Raw genomic sequence first — 20,119 nt, forward strand, 5'->3', positions numbered from 1 at the left:
TCACAAATTAATTTTATGAAATAAAATGTTTTTGAGTGTTGCTTTTTCAGAATTACAAGATGGTTTTAGCTTGTTTTATTTTCTCTTTTCATCCTCAAATCCAGATGGAGGCCAAAGTAAAGGGGACACTAAATTACAGAGGAAAACCCAGTGATATCCTGTTAAGCAAGGGAGTTAAAGTGGTTCTGTTTGGCTGATGGAGACTGACCAGTTGGGAACGTGATTACACGGAAACAGCTGCTGTTTCTGTCAATGTTTACATATTCTGATCCCAAGCACTGTGGTGAGGAGGAGAAGAAGAAAAAGAAGAAAAGAAAAAAGAAAACAATACTTGATCAAAGAGAGAAGGAAAAGGAGGAAAGTGTTTTTGTTAGACCAATTCATAGTTTGCTTGCTTCTAAGGAACTCCCAAATCCTTTTATCCATTCTGAGTGTCTCAGAAAGGGCTAGGCACATAGGTTCAGTTGTCAAACCTACAGCAGCACAAACCTTCTTTTGGGCTGATATTTGATAGAGGATATGTAAAAGAAAACAATCCATCCATAATACAAGGGGTACCATATGTCAGTTTGACAAACTGAAAGTTCCAGAGAAGTCTACAGTATATACCAGTTAGGAATATTCTGTACAGATTTGATAGTGTGAAGTATAGAGCAGAAGTAGTGGTTTTTGTAGAAACAAGAATGGAAATATAATTTTCTCTACAAAAAACAAAGGCTGCTTGCCCACCATTTCTGTTTGAAGAGCCTAAATGTTACAGATATTTTGCTTTGGTAATATTCACCATAGGAAACATCACTGAGCATTCAGAAATTCAAAAGCTCCTAGGGAGGAAGGGTCAAGGATTTACATTACTTTGTTCCAGATGTTCAGTTATAAAGAACTTAATTAGCTTCATCAGATCAGACTCTTTTCAGTATCTTCTAAAAGAAGACATTTTTGCCTTTAGCCTTGCTGTAATAGCTCAAAGTTGCCTTATTTTTCCATATGTGTGTGTGTGTGTGTATACACACACACACACCCCCATCCATAAATCTCTAGTACTCATCCTCTGTGAAGATATTCTTGTCTGTGGCTCTTCTTGCAGCTCTGATCAGTCAGTCATACACTGTATTGATCCCCACCAAATGAAAATTGCATGTAGTTTGCTTTTGTGCAAAATTTGCTTTTATCAGTACTGTTTAAAGCTTTCTCCAAAGAGCGGTTAAGGTGCCTTCTGCCTAAGTCTGAAGTTCATATCTCCAGCATTCTTAAAACATGCATAGCTGGAAGATATAATGTTTTGAACCATTGTTACAACTTCTAGACTGATTTTCATTTTGATAGCAATATATTAGGTTTTTGGGAAACAAGTTTAGAATACTGTATTGTGTTGCACTCATAGTTTGTACAAGGAGGAGTATTTTGGTAAAATAATATTGAGAAAAAATATCATAGCATAATGTATTATGCTATTAAAGCTTCTGTGACCTACTCTAGACACTAGAGCCCTAATTTAAAGTATTTTTTTCATTTAAATCTGATATGTCCTCAGGTTTTCAGACTTAATATAAAATTGGGCAGTTTTTCAAAGTTTCTGTGGGGTATGTACATACATGACAGCATATAATAGCTCGAGGTTTCTATGAAACATCAGCTGCAACAATTTGCACTGCTGAAGAAGAAAGTCACATTTTCAGCAGACAGGCACTTTGTCTATTAAGCAGTGAGAGTAGCTGCATACAAGTTTCATAGAAATCTGCAGCTTTGTTTCTACCTCAATTATGCATATATTCTCGTTGTACAAAGTGAATATCACATTTCTGCTGTTTTCTACTAGATGCGTTTTTAGTCACTAGGTTTACAGAGGTTTTCTCCTTTTGTTTAGAAAGCCAGATAGCTTATCATACTCATTTAGACTTCTCATTCATTGTTTATGTAAAAAGATACATATATTTAAATAATATATACTATAAGTACAGTAACTGAATGTTGGGTTGAGCCCCGTAGTAAAGAATTTTGCACAGAATTGTGAAATAAAAAATTAAGCTCAATTAACTCTTGCATTTTACTTCAGTACAAGCCTTCCTGAGGGTTTGGTACAACAAGCTACGAAGTTAATTTCATCATACTTAGTTAAAATATTGTTTTAGCTGATATATTCTCAAAAGCTTTTGCTTCTCCCAAAATGTTACTTGGTTTATTTTCCTTTCTTATCCAGTTTGCTCACTCTGAGAAAAAGGTAAGAACTTCCCCATTCACACAATATGTCTGGTTTCCATGCATAACCAAAGAAAATCTTCTGTTTACTGAGGGTTTTCATCTGCAGTGTTAATTGCCCTATTCTGGCAACCAAGAGGATCTGCTGCAAATTATATACCAATACATCTTTTAAAGTTATGGCTGTAGTCAAAGGGGTATGTTTACTGTGACATAAAATAATTAATGATGTAGGCAAGGCTTGAAGTAAAGGGATGTGTGTGCAAACTCTCATTGGAAAAAGACCCTTTAAAAAAGGTTACTTCTATTTAAATATGGAATTTGGCTCATGGAGTCTTGCTTTCTAGATTATGATGTGAAAACTAATTTTTAAGGAGGAAATAATCATTCCCCCACTTCCGTTTTCTTATAAACTGGGAGAAAGTATGATAAATCTGGAGATGCAGCAAGACCATTTTTGGTAGAGCCATCACTTTTTCTTCTAGAATTAATGTATTAAATAACATAATAATATTGGAAATATAAATATAGGTTTTCTATATTTTTAAAGCAACATATTTGTTCTGGTGATAAGCACACTGTTTCACCTCATAGAACATAATAGCATAACTAAAGTGCTCGCTGTCCTCCTGTATACTCATGTATATTCTAGAGGTTGATTAAATTGATTAATAAATTGACGAGTCGGACAAGATGACAATTCAAGAGGTTTTTTTTAATCCAAAGCAGAATAAACTGAACATACGAGAAATCAGACCAATGTTTACAATTGGCCACCTAGAAATGTCTGGTGACATTGTAGAACCAGTGAAGCAGCAATGAATGCTAATTGTTCTCTAATTACTCATTAGAATAAGAAATTTAGACCAAGAATGAACATGATTTTCAATACTTTAAAAAAGATTATAGACTCATGAGCTTGTCAAAATAGATGAAGAGATGAAGATATACTAGAGACAGTATTAGCATTCCAATGAATTTTTTAAATGTGTCTTTAAGCCATTTTTATTTTAAAATGTTTTTGTGGGTATCCCTCAGCCAACCCTCAGTATTCATAAGCAATAAGAATCAATGCTGTCATTCTGGGCAGCTGAGCTGATTTGGAGGACTTTGAGATGAAAGGGCAAGCTAGTTCTGAGCCTCAAATACAAGCAATAATTTTCAAATAGTGGTTTTACAACTTCTTATATTTTAAATTATGCCTTCTGTTATGTGTGTACATTGCTATGGAGTCACAGTAGGATATGTGGAGAAAGGATCTAAACCGTGAACTACATGATGCAAAACGTCAGATGTCTTAGCAAAATGTTGCTCTTCTCTACCTGAAGATAATAGTTGATGGCTTTAAATCATTCCATTTTTCTCAGCCTTTTTATAGTGTCTTCTCTCCAAGAAGAGTGATGAGAGTATCTAGTCAAAATCCTAGGTGAAGTGCTGTGGGTTTGACACCTGTTTCTATGAAATTAGATGTGGCTTTTACTGTATCCTATAGGCTGTGAATGGAGCAGGCAATCAACATATCCTCCCTTCTGTTCTGATCTGACTCCTTCAGCTTCCACATTGCCTCTCAAATTGATCCAAAGCAATTGAAAGTAAACATTCTGCAACTCCCAAGCTACCATCAGTCATACTGAACCATAACCACCTGCTGGATTACTTTCTTAGGACTCCTGTTTTATCATGTTTGCTGCTACATTCATGAAAATAACTTTTGGCTATATTTATAAGTAAATTTAAAGCTAGTTTACAGATTGATTTTATAGTTGTTTTCCCACAGGAAGATAAGATATCATGTTTTTTTGGAGTGCATTGGCAAAAGATATCGTTATTCATCTCTTTATTAAAGTATTGCAGGAAGAAAGTAAAATCTGCAGTCAAGCTAAGCTTTGAAAAGTTTTCACTCCAGTTTCTTCCTGTGTTGGAGGTCACTGTAGAGTTGCTTTTTTATGTTTTCTAAAAGCTAACACAGAGGTAAATAGAATAGGTAAAAAATGGTCAGCCAATGTTTTATGCAATTATAATTTTATGGCAATGTTTAAATTGTTTTAGATAATTTGATTCCAAACCTGGATGGTATTACCCCTCTAACTTACTTGATTCAGGCCTTTGTCCTTTGGTTAAGTGCCTTTTCTTTTTGTTCCCTTGTTTCCCCACAGAATATACTCAGAGGTCCTAAAGTGCTAGGAGATATTTGAAAGAACCTTGAACTTGCCAATATGACTTTATGCTGTTAAAATGACTTTCCCCTCTGTAATTAGTGTTGAATATGTGTAATGTTATAGCTGCTGTACGTTCATTTTTCATTGTTTGCTTTCAAGTTCAGCAGTATTCTCAAGAGCCCTGATGTTCCATATGTTTCCTATAGCATTTATGTTTACTTGTGAAGGTGAGCTTTGACATGGGGTATAGTAACTTGGTGTTTCAGAGCAACTCTAAGGAAGTGTTTAGCAAGAAACCAACAGAGCCATTTCCACTGGAATTTCAGGGTGTAAATTTATAAAATGGTGCTAGTGGATATTGGCATATTCCTTATAAAAGATAATGTAATGTGGAATAAAATTTCCCAAGATTAGAGAAAATTTGTATGAAAATCGGCAGAATTAACATCAGACGAGCAAATTACCAAATGATAGTTTGCATTCGAAAAACAACTTTTTGTATATCGCTATCTCTGCCTAGAATACCTACTTTAGATCACTAAGTAGCTCTCTGATGACAGTAACCTTAACAATGACTAAATCTTTTAAACAAATGAAAGTTTTAATTGTTCATTCACCAAACGCAGTGAGTTCTTCCTTCCATTGCTCAGATACACATGGTAAAATTTGTATCGGCATTAGTCACTGAAAAATCTTGTTATACTTTGGCAAAGTTGTTGAACTAAAAATTAGCAAAACAGTTTCATACTAAAAAAGAGAAATCATTTAATTTCAAGATTTTTACACACCTACTACTGTAAATTAATGAACTGTGAGATAAAGTACCCAGCCTCCAAGCAGAATAAGTAACCCAGTCATTTTAAAGATGTTAAATACTTGTGTTACACTCATATGGATTCTTTCTAATGGTATAGGCTATTTAAAAGGTTTCTATTCTATTTTGAAAACAAAGCTAGGTTACATTCTGCTTGAAATCAACTCTGAACAGATGGCTAGGCCCACTGAATACTGCTGTATCTTAAACAACCATCTGTTCAGGAAAATATGGCCCAACATACCTGGGAGAGATGTGTATGAAGCCAGTTAACATTTTATTAATTCCAATACAAATAAGCAAGGGAACTGCTTTATTTCCATCCAAGATTGTTTGTCCCTCATTAAGTATAACTGCATTTATATTAGTAGAGAAGAAATTACTTGTCTTGCAGTGTTTAGTTGAAAACCATAAGCATGACTTAACACTGAAGTGTATTAATGTCAAAGAACAAGCATTCCTTTTGCTTTAAACACAGCTTCATCCATTGAAAGAGATTAGCAAATGCCCCATTTCCTGTGGGTAGAAGAGACAGGAAAACATTGTGAAATGGAATCAGTAGAATAGTTCATAATACTATTGCCTATCTTGTGTATCTACTTCTCGGGACACTGTTGCTCCATTTTTTTCCTTTGTAGCTCCTATAAATATTTGGTAATTGAGGAAAGTTACGGTTGTGGAAACTTAGCAAATGAACCAGCTGGAACAACCTGTTTTAGAAAATCCAAAATCTGTGGCTTTTATCCAGATTAGAGCATGCAGTGGGATTGGCAGAAACAAACTTTCATGTTCTATCCACCCATGAGAGCCCCCACAGAAACAGATAAAATGACTGTGTTGAATGTGGTAGGCTGTGGCATGAAAAGTTTCAGAGACAAACCTAAAGGAGGAGGGGTCTTTTATGAGCAGAAGTTTGTTTCCACCAGTTCTGAAGCAGACGCCAAAATAAGGATCCAACCATATGTTTAAACAAAGTTCAGAGGTTTTGTGGACTATTTTTACATCTTTCAGATTTCAGCAGCCACACACACTAAGTTCTCCCATATTTAAAATATTTTCATGCAAAAAATTACCACCTGTGCAACCCTGATGATTGTGCCCGGAACAATTAAAAATTTAAAGACTGCTCTTTGATCTCGAATAAGCATTTTAAGCCAACTTCAGGCTTAAAAAGGCCTCCATATCTTTTAAATGGCTAATCTGGAGTGCCTGTACCCTGTTGTTTTGCACACCTTTGCTAAGACTGTTGTTTCCCCTGGCTGAATTATGTTCTTTTGCTGTAGCAGCAAATCAGAGCTTTCTAGGTTCATCTTACAACAGATTTGACATAATGAAAGCACTCTTTGTAGAACAGAGAATGTCTTTGTTCCATGTAAAATAGCACCTCAGACACTTTCCATTGTCATTTTACTCTGTTAATCAGTTGCTACTGACACAGTATACAAAGTGTTGTTGTATTTGGTCACTTTACTCAGTACCAAGACTTTTGTTTTGTGTGCTGATGTTTAACAGGAAAAAAAATAAGTGGATGTGTTCTTTCCCAACATAAAAATCAGCTGGGTGAAATTAGGAAATGTATAAATGGTGTGGTATGGGGACTAGCATGCAAAGCTCATAAGCAACTAGTGTTCAGCATTAGGGGGAGTTGTATTCTCATTGCTTTCCTTCTCTGTAATGCCTTAGTTTAATTTTGTAGCAAAATAAACTATGCATATAGCCAGACTTCACATTCAGTACAATGTATATTTTCCCTTGCTAATATAACATCTACCCAAAGAAACATGTTATCACTTTTGAAGTGTGTACACTATAGAAATATTTTTGTAACATGGAAATCAAACTCTAGATAAAACTACATTAAAAGCAGAAACATGTTAACTAGTTCCACGTTATTATCCTGAAAGACTTTATGGCTCTAAGAAGGATTCTTAAAATCTGAAGGTGTTATGCCTTGGTTCTCATAATCAATTAAATATTGGGCTATTACCATCACCTGATTTAAATTACTAAATCTGAAAGAGAATGCATACCTTTACTTATGCAAGGATAAGACACATTGATTTCTCTCCAAGTAGAACCTTCTTTAAATGTAAGCCAAGTTGGTATCAACACATCTTTCTATCTCATCTTGCACTTTGGTGTTGGACCTTTTGTGAATTGGAAAATCTAGAAGACTGATATGACAACTGTATTTTTTGCATATGTTCTCTGTGTCGGGGATAGAAGTATAAATTGTTTTAAAGTACTTGGACTTCTAAGTAGCAAAGAAATAATTACATTTATCTTGACATAAGCTTAATCTTCACCTCCTCAAACTGCTGTGCAGTAAGTATTGTTAGCGTTATCAATATCTCTTCTTTTTAACCACATTTGGTACTTGATACATGCCATGATTAAAATATTAAATGTTAATATTTTATAATATAGAGAATAGACGCTTGCTATAGTTGGGCAATTGTGTGGTTAGAGTGAGGAGTATTGAAGTTTTTTTAAAAAAAATTCAGAACACAATAAGATATTTGTCCTAAGGAATTTTGTCAACAGTAGAACTTTCATGTTTTTAAAGCTCCCTTTTCTTACTTGTAATATAAGTCATCATTCTGAATACAGTATTCATAGTTGCTATCTCCTTACTTAATATTCAACAGAAAGATCAAGGAAATTCCTACAAGGTTAGCTGCACAGAATTGAAACATGAAAACTGAAGAGATTTTTTTATGTCTCTCCGTAGTGCGAGTAGTGCTCTCTGACAAACACATCTGAAGCACTAATTTTCTTCTATATTTAGCTTGATACCTTTCTTATTGATACCCAAGTATTTCTAAAACCTGGTGTCAGCCAATATATGGCTTCAGGTGTGGAAGAGTTCTCTCCTAACAGATCTTCAATTTGAGTTATGTTCCATTTAACAAACTCAGATGACTTCTCCTAATGAAAGGGGCCCAAATAGTCAAGCACAGAGCTACTTAGTGACTGGTGCCAACTTCTTTTCATTTTTAGGGAGATGTGTTCTACTGATATGAAGGGATACTAGATTTTAAAGAAAGGATATGATCTCTTCCTCTCTCAAACAGAATCTGAACACAATATTTTAATTAACGTTTTTGTAATAATCTCAGGACCTGAAAGATTGTAGCATAGTGTGTCTTAAATGATGTACTGTACCAGCCATGAATTTTGTAAATATCCCTGTCGCCCTTCTTTTTGTATTTCTTTTTAGAGTTTGTGAGGCTCCTAACCACAAGAACTGGTGCCTGCTAACTTTCCATATAAAACTGGATGCGCAGAAAAGGGAAAGTTGCTGCCACAAAAAGCCTGCACCAGGTCTAAACGTATATTCAGGTGATTTTTTTAAAAATACAGTTTCACTGGGATGCAGATACTTTACCTTCTAAGATTCCTATCACAGTTTGGACTTTAAGAATAAATAACATGAAATTGTTTCCAAAACTCCTTGCTTGACAGATCTGGAAGAGAGTTGTGTTTTGGGGGGCAACAGACTTCCTTTGAAAATCCATCTGTAGATATCTAGCAGGTCAAAAGTGGGAGCCTTGTTCAACTAAGTGTAAATGTACCTGTCCAAAAGCATGACAGGGCTTTTATGAGTGTTTTTATTTTGTATATGTCATGTGTCTGTGTTGTATTAAATAAAGAGGAATGTACATATAAACCAATGCATTTGTGTACTTAATTTAAAAAATGATACTACCCCCCCCCCCCACACACACACACACATACACTTTATTGAATTCGCTAGGTTCCAAACAAATCTAAGCAGAGATTAAAAGACCAATGTAAGAAATAGCTGAATGGGGGTTACAAATTATGCTGATCTAGAATACAACAAAAATGAAACCTGTAGCATCACAAAACGATATCCTATTTAGGTGACTGAATTTAAGGGTGGATCAGTTTCAAAAAGATGAGTACCATTTGTCAAGGATGTGTAGAATAGTCAAAGACATGAATAATACTTTACACGTTAGGGTCTTTAAAAATATTAAGAGTAGGGAGCTAAATTTATCTCTTCACACAAGACACAATATAAAGGAGATATATATACACACACACATTACTTGCCATCTTTAAAGCAGGGCTGGGGAAAGTTCATTTTTCAAAATGTTTTCAAAGAGGTAGCCTGTTAGAAGAGAACAAAATATGGCAGCGCCCTTAGAAGTGGTTTTTATTTTCATGTGTTTTCAGGAAGGTCCTTTCATAGCAGATTTCTCGCTATTGCAAGAAATCAACACTAACTGGCCACTGTAAAGATCCGAAGGGCCTTTCTAGATCCTATGACATTCTGTCCCACCTGTGCAACAATGAAAGGTAGTATCTTTGTTCAGAAATTATATCTAAAATGTCAGTTATTTTCAGTGTGCACACTTCCAGGAACATTGGTCTGGCCATTAGTGAAGGCAAATAGTTTATAAAACCATATTTGTCTTGATTTAGAACAACGAAAACACTTCTGTATCCTATGTGCTTTTTATAGGAACAATCTTATTTATTTATTTATTTATTAGACTTGTATAATCCCAATTTGGCTTGGAGCGGTTTACAGAAATAGATTAAAACAATACAATTTGCTTTAAAATAACAATAAGAACAGACAGCCCCGAGTTTTTCACCCATCGAAAGCTTGTCGGAAGAGAAAGGTTTTGCAGGCTTCCGAAAGGCAAGTAGGTCTCTGATAGTTCGAATTTCAACTGGCAAGGCAATTCATAAATATGGGGCTACTTATCACAATCATATCAGAATTTAGGGTAGCCTCACGTTTACTTTGAAGCCCAAAGCACATAGTCCTTTATTTACAAAGTGGAGCCATGCAATGCACATAATTAATTGTTGTACATCTGAAAGATTGTCTTCCAGTCCAATGCTTGTCCAAGTCTTATTTTGGGCAGAAGGAGCATATAAATGTCAATTTCATATGGTGCGCACACGTCACAAAAAATAAGGAACTGAGAAGCACCTTCCTTTTTGACTTACTGTGAGTTTTCTGGGCTATATGGCCATGTTCCAGAAGCATTCTCTCCTGGCGTTGAGTCCACATCTGGCAGCCTCAGAGGTTGTGAGGTATACTGGAAACTAAGCAAGGGAGGTTTATATATCTGTGGAAGGTCCAGGGTGGGAGAAAGAACTCTTTGTCTGTTGGAGGCAAGTCTGAATGTTGCAATTAATCACCTTGATTAGCATTGAAAAGCCTCACAGCTTCAAGACCTGGCCAATTCCTGCCTGGGGGGAATTCTTTGTTAGGAGGTATTAGCTGGCCCTGATTGTTTCCTGTCTGGATTTCCCATTTTTTGAGTATCGTTCCTTATTTACTGTCCTGATTTTAGAGTGTTTTAATACTGGTAGCCAGATTTTGTTCATTTTCATGGTTTCTGTTGAAATTGTCCACAGGCTTGTGGATTTCAATGGCTTCTCAAACTATTAGTTTAGGCATGGGCAAACTGTGGCCCTCCTTCCAGGTGTTTTGGGCTTCAACTTCCACCATTCCTAACAGCCTCAGGCCCTTTCCTTTCCCCCCCTCAGCCGCTTAAGCCGCTTAAGGGCCACAGTTTGCCTATGCCTGTTTCAGAGCCGGAGAACCGCGAAGCCCGCCTCCTTCCAAAACACAGCATGGCGTCCAATGCAGGCGCTTCTTGTTTGCGTAAGGAGCGGTGAGTGTGCCGTGATTGGCCTACGCGATCGTGACGTGACTTCCGCTTAAAGAAACGTCACAGCATTAGTGGAGTAACCTAGCGGATAAAACACTTGAAAGGGGTTGGGTTAGATGACAAAAGCGCGTGACGTTAACCTACAAGTATAACATTGGCTGGAAAGAAATACCGCGAAGCCCCAGTGGCCTAATGGATAAGGCATTGGCCTCCTAAGCCAGGGATTGTGGGTTCGAGTCCCATCTGGGGTGGTCTTAGTTTTCTTTTCCTTCCGGCTTCAGAGTACATTTTGCTGGCAACTACTGCACTATTTTCCCAGCACCTTCGGAGTCCAAAGCAGTTCGGTTCGCTCCTAACAAGCATTGTGCTTTCCTGTAAACAGAAATGATCAAGGATGCAACTAACCTAACACTGAATGAAGAGGCCATCTACTCTTCAGATTTCATGCTGGATGGTATCGCAAACAAGGCCTTTGGACTTCCCTGCCGTAAAGAAGATGGTGCCTCGTCAAACTAAGCTCCCATCATTCCACAGCACTGAGCCATATGCCCCTGAAGTGGTTTCAAACTGTATTAATTCTGCAGTGTTAGATGAATCCATGCTTGGTCAATAAAGGTGGGATTCCCCCCTTTTGTGGATTTGTTAATTTTGTTGTTTGATCGACCTGGGGAATGCCGACCTTTCAATCGATTCGCTCGATCGCTCCTGAAAAATTATACTTCGGTACTCCGTAGACCGCCCTGAATTTAGGAGCGAGACCAAGCCAGAGTCCAGCTCTGCAGATCCGGAGTCCCAGGCAGGGAGTTAGGTCGTTACGGGGAAAAAAGCCGCGTTCCTATTGGCCGACGCTGCTGCGGCCGAGATTCCGAGAGCTAGAAGTGAACAAACGGAGGCGGATAGAAAGGGCCGTTGCTTATTGGCCGTTAAGGGGAAAAGCTGCGTTCTTATTGGTTGGCGCTGCTGCGGCTGGCGTTCAGAAGGTTGGAAGCGAGCAAAGAGGGAGGCGGGAAGAAAGAGCCGTTGCTTATTGGTCGTTACAGAAAGCGCTGCATTCTTATTGGCTGGCGCTGCTGCGACTGGCATTCTAAAGGTTGGGAGCGAGCAAAGAGAGAGCTGGGTAGAAAGGGCCGTTGCTTATTGGCCTTTACGAGAAAGCGCCGCGTCCTTATTGGCTGGCGCTGCTGCAGCTGGGGGTTCCGGACTTCGGAAGCGGGCGAAGGCGGATGGCGTTGCTGGGGTCTCCGCTCCGCACTTTCCGTGGCCTGGCGCGCGAGTTCCGGTTGGCGCAAGGAGGGGCCGGAGGCTCCTTCCGGGACGTCCCTGCTTATCGGTATTTGAGGGAGGCCTTCCGCGCCCACAGGGTACGTTGAGCCCCGTCGCTGTTATGTGTGTGAAGGGCCCTCTGGATCCGCGCCTCCATCTACAAATCTCATTGTTAATGGGGCGACACTGCAGTGTGAAGTTCATTCACGTTGACACCACTTTAACTGCCATGGCTTAATGCTGCGGAATTATGGGAGTTGAAGTTCATCACTTTTTTGGGTTACTGTGAGTTTTCCGGGCTGTATGGCCATGTTCCAGAAGCATGCTCTCCTGACGTTTCGCCCACATCTATAGCAGGCATACTCAGAGATTGAGAGATCAGTTGGAAACTAGTCAAATGGGGTTCAGATATCTGTGGAATGTCCAGGGTAGGAGAAAGAACTCTTGTCTGTTGGAGGCAAGTGTGAATGTTGCAATTGGCCACCTTGATTAGCATTGAATAGCTTCAGTGTCTGGCTGCTTACTGCCTGAGGGAGTCCTTTGTTGGGAGATTGACACAAAAAGCCCTGATTGACACAAAAAGCCCCTCTAAGCTAATTCTTATGGAAAGCCCACACCAGAGAACTTGCTACTGTGCATCTTTCAATTTATTTCTAATAGGAAATATTTCTAACCTGTTAGGATCACAACCTAATGGGTAGCAGAGTTTCAGGAATATTATTTTTGTTTATTGGGTAATGGACGATCATGGTTTCTATTTGATGCTTTCAGCAGACAAAGATTCAAGCAGACTTCTTTTAAAGTAACATGTTTGTTTACTCATAACTTCATGTATTTAAAGATACAGGTACATTTCTTGTCAAATTTCAGTTTGTATCTATAATTTATAATCTGTAACAGCCTATTCAAAACTATATTGCTTTGTACAGCTCTCTTCCTTAACAGTCTGCTTCAAGGAAACAAGCCTCAACAGTTTTCGAACTTCCTACATTGGCTTCTGCACTCTGTACTTATATTCAAGCTGACTCAAGACTCAACTGACTTCTGTCATCTTTTTAAAACTGAACTTTTTAAACTGTCACTGAACCAGTCACATGGTCAGCAGCCCATCCCACTGCTTTAAGTATATAGAGATAAGAAAACTGCAAATCAAATAAACTGACATATTATTTAAAAAAACACAAACTAGAGGAGACTTGAGAAGGTTGCTATCTCCAACAATGTATACATTCAGATTCTTGCTGCTGAGTTTAGAAAGCAAATAACTTAGGCCCCTTCTGCGCTGCCATATAAAATTCAGATTATCTGCTTTGAACTGTATTATATGGCAGTGTAGACACATATAATCCAATTCAAAGCAGAGAATGTGGATTGTCTCATTTGATAATCTGGTTTATATGGCAGTGTAGAAGGGGCTTAAAATAGGCAAGTCTCAGGCCCCTTCTACGCTGTCCTTATATCCCACGATCTGATTCCAGATTATCTGCTTTGAACTGGGCTATATGCGTTTCCACTGCCAAATAATCTGGATTAAGGAGATAATCTGGGATCAGGTCCTGGGATATAGGGTAGTGATACATTCCAACTGACCTTCAGGAGTCAGGGGAAAGGTATTCCCTCAGCCTATTCTAAAGCTAACTAAATGTTCCTCGTTGAGGACTGCAGACTTGGGCAGTGTGCGGTTGAATTCCAACAATAAAAATATGGGATGCAGCTTTCAGATTTCAAACTATGATCATATACCCACGGTACTGATTTAAATCCATTTTCAGACAAAAGTCAAATTTTGTTTTTAAAATTTTAAAACCTGTAGTGATTCAAATGTTTAGACCAGTGGTTCCCAACCTTTAATCCTCCAGATATTTTGGACTTCAGCTCCCAAAGTTCCTAACAACTAGTAAGATGGCTAAGATTTCTGGGAGTTGAAGTCCTGTTGGAAATAGCAACCTTGTACAAGCCTCTTATACTAGTTATTTGTTATGTATATAATTGAGATTGCTTACATTTTGTATGTATATATAGGTAAGCAGTTTTTCTCTTAACTCTATGCTGTCAGAAGTTGTGGGAGAGACTACAGACCATATGACCCAGATCTTCGAATGATCAAAGCGAGACTCCATTTTAGAATGCATCTGAATCAGAAGTCAGCTGGAATTAGTTAAGTCAGTTGAGGTTTGAGTCAGTTTGAATACAGATGTCAGATGGAAGTTAGAAGTCGGTTGATATCAGTTAGAGCAGGAGTATAGTCAGTATGCTACAGTGAGATGTCATTTGATATATGAGTCTGCATGCAGCAGAAATATAGTACAGTATAGTACAGTTTTAAATATAAGTCAGCTAACATATAATCAATAAGCAATGTACCTGTATGTTAAATACATGAAGTTTGTAATTAAATCAACTATGTTAACTTTCAATGAAGACTACTCATTTTTGGTCTCTTGAGAGCATGATCTAAAAGCAATATATTTTATGGGGGAGTAGATGTTTTTTGGGCAACTGAAATAACACTTCTGAAGATCTGCTATATATTTTATGCATTGGCATATCTTTGTTCCTAACAGTTCAGGTATATCAGTCTTAACAGCTGAGATGCCTAAATTGCCTTGCATGAATACTAGTGGATATTTACCACTAAGGAGAAGATTGACTCAAATGAGTTTTTAACTCTTCTCAAGAAGATCATACTTTACAAAAGGTTACGATATCTAACAAGGTCATGCCTTTCCAAAAGTTATGATTATTTCAAATAGTGTGAATACCAACTAATCTCCAAAGGGGACACACTTCCAAAAGCCTGTGGAGATTCCTGGTTTTCCCAATAAGTCCAAAACACCTGGAGACCAATAGTTGGGAACTACTGGTGTAGACCATTATCGATTTCAAAAGATAGTAAAGCATCCGGGCGTCCCCTGGGCAGCATCCTTGCAGACGGCCAATTCTCTCACACCAGAAGCAACTTGAGTTCCTCTAATCACTCCTGACATGAAAAACCCCCCATGTAAGGTAGAATGTAACCCCCATTTTTGTGCCTATAGAAGCATGAGCAAACTTTGGCCCTCCAGGTGTTTTGGACTTCAACTCCCACAATTCCCAACAGCGGGTAGGCTGTTAGGAATTGGGGGAGTCGAAGTCCAAAACACCTGGAGGGCCAAAGTTTGCCGGTGCCTGCTATATAATCCGAAATGTTTGATGGCGATCAATCACTGAACTTCTGCCAAGTCTCTTATGCTTGTATTCTGCTTTTACTTCCAGGTAACCAGTGAAAAATTGTGCAGAGCCCAGCACGACCTACATTTCCAGGCTGCTACCTATCTCTGTCTTCTCCGTAGTGTCAGGAAGCACTTAACGCTACACAAAGAATATCATGGAAAAGGAGATCGGACGGCAGAGCAAGTGGCTGGACTTGTCGGCCTTAAACTACCACAGCAGCCTGGAGGGAAAGGATGGGAATGACAAATATTAAACTTCTAAATCTTACTTCACAAAAATTGATAATTAATATTTTTCAGCCCTATTTGTTTAAATAAAATGTTTGCATGCAATACAAGATTTCCAACTAGATATTTATGTTACTGTAGTTTAAAATATAATTAGAAGAATTGCTTGCAAAAAGTTATTTTGATGCCTACTCAGTGTTTGATTCTAACTTGATAACATTATCATAGTCATGGAATAATGCAGACAATTAGGTCTCTTATTGGTATTATATTGTCTGTCCCAGCAGGATCTTTCCAAACCCCTTGAGTAAAATGACCAAGGGCATGCTGACCTCAAATTTTGTCTTACTGAACAGAATGAGATTTATTTAGAAATAAATATGCATAGACTTGTGATTCATGTCTGTCTTGATAATTAGATTCCCAGCCTTATCCACCTGGCAAATTCCCAACTCTTTAAAATGCCAGTGATCTCTTGCAAACTTGTAGGGGATACTTACTTTTTTAAAAAGATGATTTTGCATGCAGGATGACTCATAAAAGGATCCAAAACAAGAAATCATGAAGTGGCCACTGAAATTAAGCACCATAAAATCCAAATTTATACATTTCTAGAGCCCGTTTCGAGACAGTGAAACATGATTGTTTTTAGAGCCTCATGTAGTAAGGTACAAAAATTGTATATAGAGATCTAACTTTGACACAAAACCTATACAGCTGGAATATTCTACCTGAAATCCTGAAGTGCTATTGATAGCATTTGGTCAACAATACTGGGTTAGTTGAATTAATGATTTTTCAACAGTTCCATTCATTTCTGTCAATTATATGTTGGCATAAATTCTTTTTTTGTTGAAGCTGCTGGATTGTGTTCTCTGTTTTTCACAATAACAGTGGTCACAAAGAAAAACTGGTGGAGAATTGCAACATTACTATTATTTTAACATCGTCTTGGCATGAAGAGGTACATTATAGCACTGAGTGATACCTCCCACATAGTTTACAGACGACTTCTTCATTCACGCAGTCGTTTCCGACTCTTTGTGATCTCATGGATGAATCCACGCCAGAGATTCCTGTCGGCTGTCGCCACCCCCAGTTCTTTCAAGGTCAACCCAGTCACTTCAAGGATACCATCCATCCATCTCACCCTTGGTCGGCCTCTCTTCCTTTTTCCTTCCATTTTCACCAGCATCATGATCTTTTCCAAGCTTTCCTGCCTTCTCATGATGTGGCCAAAATACTTCATCTTTGCCTCTAATATCCTTCCCTCCAGTGAGCAGCCGGGCATGATTTCCTGAAGGATGGACTGGTTGGATCTTCTTGCAGTCCAAGGCACTCTCAGGATTTTCTTCCAGCACCAAAGTTCAAAAGCATATATCTTCCTTCACCCAGCCTTCCTTATGGTCCTATTCTCGCAACTATAGGTTACTATGGGGAATACCATTGCTTTAACTATGCAGACCTTCGTTGCCAGTGTGATGTCTCTGCTTTTCACTATTTTGTTGAGGTTGGCCATTGCTCTCCTCCCAAGAAGTAGACGTCTTCTGATTTGCTGGCTGCACTCTGCATCTGCAGTGATCTTCACACCTAGAAATGTAAAGTCTGTCACTGCCTTCACGTTTTCTCCATTTGCCAGTTATCAATCGGTCTGGTTGCCATAATCTTGATTTTCTTGATGTTTAACTGCAGCCCGGCTTTTGCACTTTCTTCTTTCAGCTTGGTGATAAGGCTCCTCAGCTCATCCTCACTTTCAGCCATCAGAGTGATATCATCTGCATACCTAAGGTTGTTAATGTTTCTTCCAGCAATTTTAACTCCAGCCTTGGATTTGTCAAGCCCCGCATGTCGCATGATGTGTTCTGCGTACAAGTTGAATAGGTAGGGTGAAAGTATCACCCTTTCCCAATCTTGAACCAGTCTGTTGTTCCGTGGTCTGTTCTTACTGTGGCTACATGGTCTTTATACAGATTTCTCAGGAGACAGACAAGGTGACTTGGTATCCCCATATCCACAAGGATGGTAAAAATATCAAAACATCAGGGCGTCCCCTGGGCAACGTCCTTGCAGACGGCCAATTCTCTCACACCAGAAGCGACTCAGGTTGTGCCTGACACGGAAAAAAAAACCCACCAAGAACATGCCACAGTTTATTATGATCCACACTGTCGAAGGCTTTAGAATAGTCAATAAAGCAGAAATAGATGTTTTTCTGAAACTTCCTGGCTTCCTCCATTATCCAGCGGATATTAACAATTTGGTCTCTCGTTCCTCTGCCTTTTCTAAACCCAGCTTGGACATCTGGCAACTCTCACTCCATGTATTGCTAGAGTCTGCCTTGCAGAATCTTGAGCATTACCTTACTGGCATGGGAAATAAATGCCACTGTATGGAAGTTTGAGCATTCTTTTGCGTTTCCCTTTTAGGGTATGGGGATATAAATTGATTTTTTTCCAATCTGATGGCCAATCTTGTGTTTTCCATATTTGCTGGCATATGGCATGCATCACCTTGACAGCGTCACCTTCCAAGATTTTAAACAACTCAGCTGGGATCCCGTCGTTTCCTGCTGCCTTGTTATTAGCAATGCTTCTTAAGGCCCATTCAACCTCACTCAGAATGTCTGGTTCTAATTCACTCACCACACAGTCAAAGTTATCCTGTATATTATTATCCTTCCTATACAGATCTTCTGTATTTCTCGCCACCTTTTCTTGATCTCTTCAGCTTCTGTTAGGTCTTTGCCATCTTTGTTTTTTATCATGCCCATTTTTGCCTGAAATTTAACTCTGATATTTCTGATTTTCTGGAAGAGGTCTCTTGTCCATCCTATTCTATTGTCTTCTTCCACTTCCATGCATTGCTTGTTTAAAAATAGTTCCTTGTCTCTTCTGGCTAACCTCTGGAATTTTGCATTTAATTGGGCATATCTCCCCCTACACTGTTTCCTTTTGCCTTCCTTTCTTGGGCTATGTCCAGTGTCTCAGCAGACAACCATCTTGCCTTCTTGGTTTTCTTTTTCTTTGGGATGTACTTTGTTGCCGCCCCCTGACCAATGTTGTGAACTTCTGTCCATAGTTCTTCTGGGACTCTATTTATCAAGTCTAATCCCTGAAATTTATTCTTCACCTCCAGACTAGAGCAGAGCTTTCCAAACTGTGTGTCATGACACTTCAGTGTACTGGCTGCAGTATGTAGGTGTGTTGCACAAATGTAACAAGAAATTGCAGAAATCTTGGAGATAAATATTATCTTACAAACCATATATTTTTAAAATTATAAATGAAAAGTTTTCATGAGAAGTGTGTCCCCATACATTTCATTACTAAAAAGCATGTATGTGTCCGTATCTCTTAATAAGGAGTTGGTTTAACTTCCAATTTGCTAGTAAAACTCAGTGACTCGCCAAATGATGCCTGCCAGAAAAGTATGTCACCAACATGAAATGTTAAAATTCTATGTACATTAACTGAAGCTAAAATTCAGTTGTAATAGTATGAGGATATTGATAGTAGTTATCTCAGTGAATAAGTTCTCAAGGTATGGAGCATAAGCTTTCGTATAATAGCCAAATTTTCTGGAGTATAAAAGAGACTTAATCATATTGATTAACCAAATACTAATGAAATCAATCATTAAGTTAGTAATGATGGATGCATAGTAATACTGACACACATTAATGTGGAAGGATTTATGGTTACCTTTGTGTAAAAATGCTTGCCGGACCCTACACTAGCCATTTGCCTCAGCACTTGCTTTGTACGTGGTGGATTGGGACAGGGTTCTTGTTGATAAGAACTGGACAAAGGGAGGCTACAGGGTGGGGACATGGACCATGATGTGAAATTGCTTGAGTGTCATTTAACTGATTGAGCCTGACAATGCTTGAGTGACGCCCCAAAGGGGTGGCACAGTATTGAAATTATAAACACAAATGTACTGTCACTGCTCAGGGTTCCTCCATTTTGGTGGCACCAGTAGAATACTAGGAGATGGTTCCTGCTCTGTGAGATTTTGGCATATTCTTACCGTATATGCCCGGCAAGCGCCACAGGAGGGCCCTGTACTTTGGAATGAGTGTACTTCTTACTACTTGCCCCCAAACAGTCCATGGCCGATCTTCCCCGCTCTTTCACCCCACTTCAACCCAATTGTGATGACAAAGTCACCCTTCTCAGCAAAGCCAAATATGTTTGCTTGGCCACCTTTTCATTTGGGCTACCAGGTCTGACCACTTACAATACCCAAGCTACACTGCTTGCCAATTAAATCCCTTAATGCTACCTCAACAGCCTTAACCTTAATTAGTACTGAATTAAAGCAGAAAAGCAAAGCCACCCTTCAGAACCAGGCAGGTATTGATTACCTCCTCCAACACAACCATGGTTGTGAAGGATTTTGAGTAGTGTGCTTTTTCGTGTCAGGAGTGACTTGAGAAACCACAAGTTGCTTCTGGTGTGAGAGAATTGGCCATCTGCAAGAATGTTGCCCAGGGGATGCCTGGATGTTTTTACCATCCTTGTGGGAGGCTTTTCTCATGTCCCCGCATGGAGCTGATAGAGGGAGCTCATCTGCACTCTCCCC

General features: G+C 38.7%; 2 protein-coding genes, 1 long non-coding RNA gene and 1 other non-coding gene across 5 annotated transcripts in view; 3 read left to right on the forward strand and 1 right to left on the reverse strand.

Annotated features, from left to right (window-relative positions):
• ubn2 (ubinuclein 2) overlaps nt 1–8,842 on the forward strand; it is a 51,654-nt gene extending 42,812 nt beyond the window's left edge. For both annotated transcript variants that reach the window (XM_008121880.3, XM_008121881.3), the window contains one exon: nt 105–8,842. In XM_008121880.3, the coding sequence (XP_008120087.2) occupies nt 105–154 (50 nt within the window). In that variant the 3' untranslated portion in view covers nt 155–8,842. The remainder of the gene's footprint in view (nt 1–104) is intronic.
• LOC134299148 (uncharacterized) lies at nt 2,894–11,223 on the reverse strand. The gene is made up of 2 exons (XR_010006305.1): nt 10,162–11,223; nt 2,894–9,310 (listed from the first exon to the last, which is right to left on the reverse strand). It is a non-coding gene; the product is annotated as an uncharacterized LOC134299148 (long non-coding RNA).
• trnar-ccu (transfer RNA arginine (anticodon CCU)) lies at nt 11,011–11,083 on the forward strand. Its single transcript has one exon. It is a non-coding gene; the product is annotated as a tRNA-Arg (tRNA).
• A 693-nt stretch (nt 11,224–11,916) lies between the features above and the next one.
• On the forward strand, nt 11,917–15,931 carry fmc1 (formation of mitochondrial complex V assembly factor 1 homolog). Its single transcript, XM_003228282.4, has 2 exons — nt 11,917–12,193; nt 15,351–15,931. Exons 1-2 carry the CDS (start codon nt 12,056–12,058, stop codon nt 15,549–15,551), a joined length of 339 nt encoding a protein of 112 aa, XP_003228330.1. The 5' UTR covers nt 11,917–12,055; the 3' UTR covers nt 15,552–15,931.
• Nucleotides 15,932–20,119: the final 4,188 nt, after the last annotated feature.

This window comes from Anolis carolinensis, chromosome 5 (assembly GCF_035594765.1).
Source record: "Anolis carolinensis isolate JA03-04 chromosome 5, rAnoCar3.1.pri, whole genome shotgun sequence".
Classification (NCBI taxonomy): Eukaryota; Metazoa; Chordata; class Lepidosauria; order Squamata; family Dactyloidae; genus Anolis; species Anolis carolinensis.